Source organism: Ursus maritimus, unplaced genomic scaffold (assembly GCF_017311325.1).
Source record: "Ursus maritimus isolate PB19 unplaced genomic scaffold, ASM1731132v1 scaffold_14, whole genome shotgun sequence".
Taxonomy (NCBI): Eukaryota; Metazoa; Chordata; class Mammalia; order Carnivora; family Ursidae; genus Ursus; species Ursus maritimus.
Window position 1 is genome coordinate 32,972,424 of NW_024423786.1, and position 12,146 is coordinate 32,984,569.

Below are 12,146 nucleotides of genomic sequence, written 5' to 3' on the forward strand. Positions count from 1 at the left end.
CCCCCCCCCCCCCCCCCGGGAGGCCCCGTTGTGCACAGGAAGTCAGACACTAATGATGTTAGCGAGGGGACAAAGGCACCCGGCCCGGGAAGGGCCTAATTGCTGTGTCCGGCTCCCAGGCAGCCGGCCTCAAGCTGGAGGGGGCTGGGCAGGATGCGCTAAGTGTTAACACCTGGAGCCGAGCTGCTGACTTTCTGGTGCTTTTTTTCTTCTTCTCTGTGGCTGGGTGCGCACACAAACAGACACACACACATTCACAAATCCCGGCTGCATCCCAGGGGGACATTTTGGGATGTGGTCTCAAAGAGACTAGATGGAAGTGGTTCAGGCTGGAGGTCACATTGAACCGGAGCTGTGCTGAGAACCGGTTTCGCACGAGCCCCCTTGATTTGTGCACGGGGTTTGGTGACTGCTGCTTCACATCCGCGCTGGCCGATTCCTTCCCTTACCCCCAGGAAATCGGGGAAAGGCCAGACCTTGCAGAAAGGCAGATACGTATTGAAAGAGGCACTGTTGCTTTGGCTTGAGACATTCTAGTTAGAACTGATGGGAGAATGCTCCTGGGGGAGAGATGAGGGTATTGACCATTGTTTTGAGCCACCTGGGGTCCTAGGGAGGTAGGACAGTGGCAGGATGAGGAGTGATTGGGAACACCTGCCAGCACCCAAGGGGGTTTGCATTTCTAGTAGTGTACAAAGCCACACCTGGAGGGGTTGGTTGGAGGAGCTGCACTCCAGGGAAGTGAAGGAACTCAGATGTACCCCCTCCTAAGTGGGGTCTCTAGATTCTTCATGTCTACACATGGCTTTGGACCTGGGACCCGTGAAGCCCTCAGTTTTCTCTGGAGTTCAGGGAATGCCCCCAAATTATGTAAGAATGTTTCTGGGGGAAATTGGGTAAGGAATCTTTCTCACGGGATTCTTCTTGGGTTCTAGAAACCTTTTCCCCTTAACGACAATTAAAAGTGAAGACCCCCTGCCTTGGCCAGTAGCCCTGCTGGGATGGCATTAGTGGCTCACTTGCTGCGATGGCAAGCGACAGAGCGGGAGCCTGGGGTCCCTCCAATAAGCCAGCGATGGGAGGCAGCTGTGTGTACAGGTTGACCCACTTGGATTTTTGCAGCTGGAGAAGGAGAGAGTTTAAAGGGGATGCTTGAAGCCTGTCTCCTTCCTAGAGGAAGGGGGAAAAGCCACAGATAACTTGAAAAGGGGTCTAATGTTGACTTGCTGCTTCCCAGTGTTATTTTAAGGAGGTTTTCCTCTCTGAGACCACCATGTGGACAGAAATAATAGGCTGACAGAAGGGGTCGTCTTGCTTTCGAGTGTAGCCTGTGATATTTCGATTAGCACTAAAACCTAAAAGGGCGGCCTTCCATAATTTCCAAATATGCGAAATCCACCTTGAAGGAAGCACATGTGTGGGGCACGCTGGGGACCTGCCTGGCTGGAGGAGGCTGGGTCCCCATGGCAACGTCACAATCCCCCATTTCTGCAGGCATTTGTGCTGCAAAAGCAGAATTCCAGATGTGATACAGTATTTGGAGACTCCGTCCCAGGACCTCAGAAACAGTATTTGAAGCGGTACAATTCAGTGCACGCTCTCTGTGTGGTCCTAAGGCTTTTTATTAGTAGTTTTGTTTTGATCCGAACATTTCCTCTGAGCTTAGGCATAACAATCATGTGTACAGCGTGAAGTTTTCCTCTATTGTCTAATCACTGTTTTGCTCTTGCAGGAAGATACTTTCTTGAGCTTCTGGAGTGACGTTTTTATAACTACCTTTAACAGCTAAGTGGGTGGAAGTTGGTAGCCGATTTGCTGGGTGGGTGTTTGGGTGGTTGGTTGCTTGCTTCCTCTTCGTACCCAGTAGTTACAGAAAACCAGTGAATCTGTGTCTGCGAAGTTGTCTGTGTGCTTTCGAAACTGCAGATGGGTTGACGGTTACCTTAAAGATGCCAGTTGTTTGCCATGCGGTTCTCATTTGAGTGGATGGGAGTGGTGTGTGCAGCCGAGGGGAAAGGTCTGGCTCTCTAGCCAGAGGCATGTTTTATAGCTTGCTTTTAACGTTTTGAGAATTGGAAAAATGGAACAATCCTGTCTATTTGTGAGTATCAGCCATGGGAGAACACACAGCCCAAGATCCTTAACAGACTTAATTGGAAAAAGTACTTGGGCTTTTGCTTTGTGAAAACCAAGAAGGCTGCAGAGCTTTGTTTTGTTTTGTTTTTAAACACAGGAGAAGAGTCAGCCGTGTGTATGTGTGTGTGTGTGTGTGTGTGTGTGTATCTCTAGGTTTTCACTGCATGTGTGTGTATATTCCAGTCTGGAGCAAGGAAAGGCATTTAAAAATATATTAAATTCACTCAGGCCAGTTAGAATAGTTGCTATTACAATATATAAGTATGTCAAATCTATACACTGTATACCTTAAACTTAGACAATGTTATATGTCAATTCTATCTCAATTTTTTTAAAAAGTTACTGTCTGAGAAACAGCTCCTATAAATGCCCTAACACATCTTTATCTTTAGTGAATGGGTTTTCTTGGGCATGAGGGTGGGGGAGTGGAGGAGGGGTAAAAAGGCGCTTAGATGGAAACTAGAGCTCTCAGTTTGATAAGCAGAACACATGGTAACTTGGCATAGGTTGGCTCCATGTTAGAACTCAGAAACAATTGTCCCTTCAGCTTTCCTTTGGGGAGCGTGAAATTAGGAACATGTGTGTGCTGATTAGCAACATGTCAGAGATGAATCATGATTACGGCTTTGGTCTAGTACACAGGCCATGCTTTGGAGTAGTGATTTCCTACCTCCTCGAGCAAATCTCTCTAATTAGCTTAAGATCTCTGGGTCTTTTTGGGCCGATGCAGTAATTGCTGGTGGGAACACACGGCTCTCCCCCAGCCCTCACCTCCCCAAATCAGACAGCTGGCACCCTTCGTTCCTGAAGTTGGAAAGTGAGAGAGAACAGCTCCCGGGAATGTGGAGAAGAATATCTTGAATAGATCCAGACCAAGCCGGCTTTGTGATTTATTAGCCTTGTGTTTTGGGTTTGCCGGCATTCTCCTCAGCTTACATCACCTGGGGCTTCTCTGCTTTTTGCTGACTTCTTCCTCCCCACTCCATCCCCTCCACCTTTTTTTTTTTTTTTTTTTTTTGAGTTAAAGGTTTGAACTGAAGTGGGATTGACTTCATTTATGAAACCATCTGAACCGAACCTGTGCAGAATAAATTGACCCCATGTTCTGCCTTTGCCTTCACCTTGTCCACTGGTCAGAGACAAAAGTGTCAGTCCTGTTGTGCATTTTAAGCCTCACAGAGCTGTCTGCTATCTTTTACATCTCACTGACACACTGGAAACCCAAGGAGGAGGAAATGTTAGGGAAAACAGAAAGAGTATACTGGCCTTAGTTTTTTAAGTAGTTGCTCAATGTACCTTTAAACACCCGTTATCTCGGTTCTTTCCGATGGATGCTCTTGTTTAAATTTTCACCCAAACTCAGTTCACAAAAGCATTACCAGCTTTCTGAGAGGTCCTTCCTTAACTGATTTGGAAGCAGTCTTGTTTAGGCCTTACTGTTTGACCTGCCTTCCACTGGAAGGGGGGTACTATAATTAGCACAGTCCTTTTCAAAATGCATTTTTCCAAAATGGCAGCTAAGCTGTTTTGGAGCTGGATTGGAAATGTTGCTCTGGGAAGTTGGTGTCTTCAATGGGCTTAGAACCTCCAAAGGCCCCTCAGGAAATGGGCCTCGGATGGCTGCTCTTTGTGGGATCCCTGCCTGTGGCTGTCTTTGTGTCCAGGCCTTTGCTGCTTTGCCGTATGGGTGGAGCATGGTATGGGTTTTGAATTTTATTCCTTTTGAGCACTTATGGGTTATCGTCCCCTCCCCCTTTCTGGAGTAAAAGATGTTTTCTCCATTATGTTCCCATTTGCTGCTTCCGTCCCTGCTCACCATAGAGTGTTCATTGCAGAGCCCCAGGCACCTGGGGCTTGCTTCGCGGCTAGCATTGGAACAAATTAAAAGCTGCCCGAAGTACAGCAAATGGGGGCGGTTAATTAACTAAGAATGTGACACCCTGAGGCCACAGCATTGGCATTTATAGATTTTAAGTAACAAGCAACAAACAAGTACTCTTAATTATAAGCTCATTAAATATCAAAATGGGTATAGTAGCTAAAAGCTTAGAATTGTTTACTGAAAAACAGCTTCCAAAGCCATTGACCAGCTTTGTAAGTTGCTTATCCATATTGTCTTAGTGTGAGTCCTGATTCCAAGCCCATAAATCACCCTGTCACATGAAGCTAGGTCCTCTTGGGTTCTTGGTGTACATTACTTAACTTCATCATGAATTCATTTATTCAGTCAGGAAACTAATATTTATCAAAGGCTGACTATGGGCCAGGCCCAGGACTGTGGTGCAAGCTAGGGGGAGGATGAGGGCATAGGACGGCTACCCTGGTCCCTTTGACTTCAGTCTCTCCCCATCTGATCCCTCCTGAGCACTCACCAGAGATGGGGGTCACTGTTCCCACCAAGACTATTCCATGGTCTGGTGGTTAGTGCCCTTGTCACCTTGCCCTGACCTGTCCCTCCATCTGCCAGACCCCCCAGTTCTGGATGCTGACACCGATCAGATCTGGAGATGCCCCTTCCTGCGACCATTTCTACTTTACATCACCCCCACGCTGCACAGCTCTCTCCTTGCTTATTAGGGCAGGAATCTTCCCAGGAATGGTGCCATCACTCTTTCAGTGTGTCACGTGCTGTGCAGAGAGTTTGATATGTGTCATCTCACATAGTCCCACACTGAGCTTTTCCAGGAAGTTTTATTCAAACACTTTATAGAGCTCAGCGAAATGAGGCTCAGGAAAGTGTAGAAGCTTGTCTAAGGTCACACAGCTTGGGAGGGGGAGATTTGAACACACATCTGTACAGCTCCAAAGCCCATTCTGTTAACCACTCTTCTACTCCAGATATGTCCAAGGCTAGCCCACAGAAGCCTGTATCTTGGATGGCAGATTCTGCAGCAGCAGCTTTGATGGGTCAGTGTCCCATGTCTGCCTGCAGCCAGGGTGGGATAGAGCTGCAGTGACAAGTGATCAGTCAGTCTGCCCTGGGTGTGGGAAGGTGAAAGCGACAGTACATGGATGAGTGTGGCATAGATCCATTTCAACCACACTGCTACTGAAAGTATATGTATGTATTAGCTTTCAGTTGCTGCTGTAACACATTACCACGATTTAGTGACTGAGAACAGCACAAATTCACTATCTTGTAGTTGTTGAAGTCAGAATTTCAAAATGAGTCTTCTGTGAGGCTAAAATCAAGGTGTGGGCAGGGCTGGCTCCTTCCGGAGGCTCTAGGGGAGAACTGATTTTCCGCCTTTTCCAGCATCTAGAGACCAACTACATTCCTTGGCTCACTAGCCCCTTCTCTCTCCATCTTCAAATCCGGTAGTGTAGCATCTTTAAATCAGTGTTGGTCTCTCTGCCTTCTGCTTCTGTGGTCATTTCTCCCTCTCTGACCTTCCTGAATCCCACTTAGAAGGACCCTGGTGATTACATTGGGCTCATCAGGATAATCCAGAATAACTTCCCCATCTCAAGTTCCTTAAACTTAATCACATCTATGTAGTCCTTTTTGCTGTGTAAAGTAACACCGGTTCTGGGGATTGTGATGTGGACATGTTTTTTTTTGGTGGGGGGCTATTATTCTGTCTACCACACAGTGTAAAGAAAACAGTAGTGCTTTGTGGGCTAGCCTGGGCACACCATTTCCGATGGGGTTTCCGAGGGCTCGGAAGCAGCAGGTGCATTATTTGGGTGTGAACTGAGGACAGCCTGGTGGAGCATCTGTCCGATGCATGTGCTGAAGACCCGTGCACGGGACGACTTCCAAGAGTGAAAGGTCTTCCAGTGCACACGGGAGCTGGGCGTTGCCATGGAACTGAGCTCTGTGCTCTGTTGCCTCTGAGCTCAAGGACCAGGCTTGGTCACAGGGTCTTTTGGTCTCTGATTTTTTGTGGAATTAGAAGTACCATTTTGCATGTACATTGGCAGAAGTGCCATGCCGGTCAAGTTGTAGGGATGGACTATTATACCCCCTATCAAGTGAGTATGCAGGTGGGTCTTATGTGTCAGAAACACAGTGTGATGGAGCTACACTAAGCCGGAAAGCCTATGGAGGGAACAGGGCCTGGCTGATGGGAAGGGCATTCTGGGATATGGAAGTGCTCCAGAATACACACTGAGCAGTAATGCAGTGCCTGGAGGAGTCTGGCAGGTAGGGAGGGAAGTGCCTGAGAAGATAGGCAGGAGCCACATCAGGAATGTTCTACAATGGACAGGGAGCTGGGGATGGGCTTGGAACAGAGGAATGAGGGCAGATTTGCACATTAGGAGATCATCGTGGTGGCCAGAGCCCGTGAAGATTAGGACCCAAGTCTAGTTCACGGCCAACTGGCCAGCCTTGCAGGGCCTGGGTGAAGGTGGAATGCTCTGTGGGTTGTGAATCAATGCTGTACACAAGCCTCACTGTCCTTTGAGGCCAGCTCACTGGACCCCCTTCTGAACAGCTCTGCATGCAGCATAGACCTTATTTGGAGGGATTTAGGTTCTTTTCTGCAGGAAAAGAACCTAAACCTAAACCTAAACCATGCACATGTCACTATGTTGGGCTTCTTTCCACAATACATTGCTCATTGCAAGTGCCCGGTAAATACCGGTTAAAAACATGCTGCTATGGGGCGCCTGGCTGGTTCGGTCTGAAGAGCCTATGACTTTTGATCTTGGGGTCGTGAGTTTGAGTCCCACATTAGGTGTAGAGTTTACTTAAAAATAAAAATCTTTAAAAGAAAAACATGCTGCAATAGAAATATAGGGAAAACAAGAACAAAGTGAAAAGCTGAGAGTCCTACAAGTAAGGTGACCGGTCACCCTGACTGGTCATTAGAGTCCTACATACTTGAGAGCGTGCTGTTTAAATGAAATGCATTTCCTTTTTGAAAAGCGCTCCCTCTACAGGGCTTCACGTGCTTCTCCTCAAACCCCTTTCCCAAGGGAAAGTTGTGCAAATTATCTTTTTAGGAAGATAATTGAGGAGGCTCGGACCATGTGGAGTGAAGCGACCACGCCCATGGTCACCAGCAGGAGGATGGAAGGATTAAGGTACTTACCTTGGCCTCCTTGCATTTTTTATTTCCTTCCACAAGCTCCCTTTTCTTCTCCCTTCTAGTCCAGTTATCCTTCCTTCTTTCAAGCTTCTGGGGTGTGCTGTCCTCCCCCTTGAGTCATCCTTTGTGAGGTGCTGCATGTGGCATTTCATAGGCTGTATGCTATCTTATGGCTGGCTCTTCACCCTAGCTACATACACCTTGGATGTCACACTGAGAGTTCTTGGAGGGTCAGGGTGTGATTTGAAATTCATCTATGTACTTTGCATGTGATCCACATACCCCGTTAGTCTCCTTTGAAGGAATGAGTTGCTTTGCTCCTGAGGACAGGGACTGTGGCTGTTTTGTTCACCACTCTACCTAGCATAATGTCTGGCTCATAATAGATGGTGAGTGATTTTATATCCTGGGGCTTTGTAAGGGAGGAGAAGGGTGTGATTTTGTGTGTCTTGGGCATTTCCTAGGGGTTGGGGGGAATGGCACTGTCTCCTGCTTGGTCATGTGACTCGGGTCTTGGCCTTCTGGTAGTTGGGCATCCTCTAGTGGCACACGAGAGGCCTTGTCCCTAAGGAATTATGGAGGCATTTAGGATTTTAATAAGAAAACCACCCTTTCCAAAGTGTTTCAGCTCAGGGGAGGAAATCCAGAATGAATCTTGTGTATGTGGGAAAGGGAGGATGGAAACAGGAAAGCTGGAGAAGGAAAGTGCATCAGGAAGAAGGGGAACCTCAGTAGATCATGGGCTAGTGCACCCTGTTGTTTTAGATTTCCTGTTAGGGCTTATTTCTCACTTGAATTAGAATTGGGGAGGGGGGTGTGCGTGCGCTCACGCGCACCCCTTTCTGCACAGCTGTGCCTTCCTAAGGTCCATGTTTATCTGAGCTCAGGGATACAGTTTCAGTGGGCATGCCTGGCGTCAGGACAAGAAGCGTGAACATGCCTCCAGCATATGGATGTGATGGGGTTGTGGCCCGAGACCCTGGGCTCTATCAGAAGTGTTCTGCACATTGTGTCTCAGTGTGACAATTGCCCATTAAATATCGGGCTGCCAGCATATGGTTTTCCCCAGCATCCCCTTTGTTGAGTGGAAACTTTAGCTGTGTGGTTAGAATATTTTCCCATCATTTAGCGTTTCAGAATTAACTGTTTTGGAGAATTTTGCAATTAATGCTGAATGGCACATTTGCAGATTATTACAGAAACAGTTAAACCAGAGTCGGCAGATCTGTAGCTGCTCTTTCCCATGATGGAAAAGTGGTGGGTTAGGAGAAGGCGGGGCAATGGGAGGATTCCGGTGCTCCCTCTGTGGATGCTGTAATTAAAGTGGGGAGTCTGGCGGAGTTGTTATCCCTGCTATTAAGAGTGCAGATGGCTAACAGCCACATCACCAAGAGTTAGAGTTAGCCCTTTTAAAGTCTTTTTTCTTTTTCTTTTATGACCCACCCTATATATTCCAAGCCATAGGTATGGATGCAGTGAAGAATTTTCTCATTAAAAGTAATGGCTTATTCCCACACTCATTCCCGGTCTTGGAATGAGAAACCTGTTTCCTTAGGCTTGAGGAATTGCCTATCTGTCGTGGCTTAATAGAGCTTTTGGACGAGAGTGTCTAGTAGGCGAATTTTATAACCAATCAGTGCTCAAAGCAGATCCAACTGGAAGGGCTCCAGCTGGCAGCTCATGGTCTCTCTCCCCATTTTACTGTTAATGAATTATTATTTAACCCCCAAACACAGAACAGCATGCTCCTATTGTCTTAGAGGAAGCGAGCGCTCATGATGCTCTTGGCCTGGCAGTTAGGAATCTCCTGGGCTGGAGGGAGGTTGGCAGCCAGTGGGGGAGAAGGGGCACAGGGCAGGTGGGAAGAGTGGTAGATATCGCTCAGCGACTGGCATGACCCTGGGTCTTTGCAATCTTGTGTGCATTTTGACTCTATGGGGATGTGCGCTGGAAAAGCAAAATTGGCTTCTCTCCTCATCATGTTCTCTTGTTTTCCCACAGGGAGTGGGGCCGGCCAGCAGGAACAGCGGGCTGCACAACATCACCTTCAGATATGACAGTAAGTAACTGGCTCCACCGCCAAAGAATGGAGCCCTTTCAGTGATCTAAACCTTACGTAGCCATGCTTCGTCAAGGACACTACAGGTCCTGGGGTTGAGGAATTTTCTGAACCTGCTTGGGTTTATCAGTAGAGCTAAGGTGGCTCAGTCTCAATTAAGCTACTCAAGTATTTGGGAGCTTGAATAGGTCAAGTGTCCTCCATAGCGCTGGGAGAAGTTGTGTATGGAGACCTCCCCTGATGTCTTCAGGACATAACCATGTCCTTAAGAACAAAGGCAGATGCCTGTAGGGGCCCAGCAGGGGACCAATGAGGGAAGCTATTTAAGTGCAGGGATGCCAGGGAGCGGTAGGGACTGTGGACAGCCCAGACCACCCGGGTCTGGTCTGAAGGGAGCGCTGGCTTCTCCATTCCAGCTCCTCGTGGCCTTGCCCCTGAGTGTAGCCAGGTGTGATTTGCAAGAAGAAAGAGAAATTGGCTTTTTTTTTTTTTTTTTTTTGGTTTGCACATTTTTTAATATTGGCATCTGTTTAAACATGTTCACAAGCACAGAGTGGACCAAGCGAATGTGTGTCCCAGCTTGGCCTGGGGGTCTCCAGTTGGCCATCTCCGTGGGCCTGGGTTCCAACTCTGATGCCCTCCCTACCTGTCAGCCGTGAGCTGTGGTAGACCACTTGACTTCTCTAAACCTACGTTTTACGTCCTGTAAAAGAAAGATTAGTTTCTTCCTCAGCATCATGTTGAGGCTTAAATGAGGTAATGCTTTTAACTGCTCAACTCAGTTGGCCTGTGATGTGCACTCAGTAATTGATACCTGCCAATATTAGAAGTCATTCCAACCGAAATTGGAATACAGTGTCTTTCTGGCCCTTTCTCTCAAGGAAGTGTGGCTTTATCTGGCTGAATTGTTTCCTGAAGGCAGGGTGGGGTACTTTTTTATGATTAAGAATATAGAATTCCCCCTCAGCAGCTGCTTTCATGCTAAGAAGGTAATTATATAGAATTGTGAGCGTTTTAGCCTTATGAACCATAATTTATACGTAAAAATGTTAACAAGAGGGAGCTTGACTCCTGTTCGGTAACTCCTGACATTTGATTCATCTCTTGGAGAGGATTATGAATCCATGTCAGTAATAGGTGTGGGTCACAGGGAGGCCTCTGAAAGGATTCCTGCTAAAGCAAGATTTTTGAGATCGTATATACAATCTAACAATTTTAAGATACAAATATGTGTGTCAAATTAATGCCCACAGTTGCTGACGTGAGTACCTTAAGTCAACCAATGGGGACTTAACATTTGAAACAGATATTTCATGTTAATGGTGTGTACACGCTCTGGGTAAATGTTACAATGCTAACGAAAGATTTGCAAGTCCAGGATACTTAATTCAGCTAAGTAAAGACATGTGTAAGAGATCTCTCTTTGAGCTACAGAGTTAATTTCTAATATATGCTCTTGGTCCTGGCAGATCTTGTATTACATTCAAGAGCTCAAAATTTTCTGGTCAGCTGCAAACAAGTATTTGCAGCTCTAATTTAATATGGGGTTTTGTGAAAGAGGATCTGTACCTGTAAAACTTAAAAGTATCTTATTGTTTTCTTCATGGAACTAAATATTTGGCCCACGTGCTTAATGCCTGTCTCTTAGTCATTATTTTCTTTCTTATTCTTCAGCATTTAATTAGAATTTAATTCGCAACTCGAATTGACTCCCGAGACATCTGAAGCTTGGTTGCATTTTGGCAGAATGTCATTTGGGCATAATTTTTTGGTAACCAGAATCCAAAATGTTAGAGTTCCTAATAATTGGATCCAGGTTTGTGTAAAAAAATTTATTCATTGTTTTCCATTGAAAAGGTATTTCTTTCTCTCTTCCACAAGGAAGTTTCTGTTGTTGCTCTGTTGACTGGTTACCAGTTCTGTTTGAAATAGCTAAGAACCAATTACCAAGTTGTCACCAAAAGCACGAAACTACAAAATCTTATTTTTCTACTCCTTTGCCATTTGATGTTACAAAGAAAGAAAATGTCTTGCCATTAAGTCAAAAGTGAATTTCATAGGTCTCCATGTCTCCTTTCGCGCTGCATTTCTCATTTCTTCCTCAGGCTCTGAGGGGGTAATGCCTGAGTAGGTTGTAATACATTTTCTTAATTCTTAGACTTTATATTTGCATAATTATATTTACAGAAACCGGGAGAATGCTAATTTTGGCATTAGAAATGAACAAAGGAGAAAAACCATGATTTGCTTTTATTCGCACATCTTTTCCTAAAAGCTATTTAAGTCAGAGGTTTCAATAAATGTTTGAACTTGGGGCACCTGGGTGGCTCAGTCGGTTAAGGGTATGACTTCGGCTTGGGTCATGACCTCAGGCTCCTGGGATCGAACCCCATGTCAGGCTTCCTGCTTAGTGGGGAGTCTGCTTCTCCCTTTACCCCTCCCCAGCTCATGCTCTCTCTCTCTCCAATAGATAAAGTCTAAAAAAAAAAAAAAGTTTGAACTTGACGAGTATGGTGGGATCTTGTCTTTTCTTTTTTTAAATTTTGGGAAGCTAGTTTCAGCCAGGATTTTCTGCGGGCTGACTACCTCTGATTCAGAACTTACTATAATCATCTCTGTGCTGAGGATGGAATGGCAAGAGCCATGCATGAGCTATCCAAGGCTGCTTTCTGTCTTGACCTGGGGCAGGTCAGCAGTGGAATCCGAAGCCACCCAGCTGGTCTCTTAGCTGCAAAACATTTCCTCATTTGTACAATGTGGGTGTCAAACCAGATGTTTAAAGAAAAATTTTTTTCTATCCTAAAATTCTCTTCTGCACCCAGAGAACACATGTTAAACGCTTTGAGAGTCAATTTTCATTAGAACTAGAATTTGGTTTTATTAATTATGAGCATCTTTTCAAAAGAAGTAGTGTT

At 46.0% G+C, this 12,146-nt stretch overlaps 1 protein-coding gene across 2 annotated transcripts in view; it reads left to right on the forward strand.

Annotated features, from left to right (window-relative positions):
- The window catches only part of IL17RD (interleukin 17 receptor D), a 67,130-nt gene that overhangs the window by 30,141 nt on the left and 24,843 nt on the right, over window positions 1–12,146 (forward strand). For both annotated transcript variants that reach the window (XM_040628657.1, XM_040628658.1), the window contains exon 2: window positions 9,174–9,231. In XM_040628657.1, coding sequence (XP_040484591.1) covers window positions 9,174–9,231 — 58 coding nt within the window. The remainder of the gene's footprint in view (window positions 1–9,173; window positions 9,232–12,146) is intronic.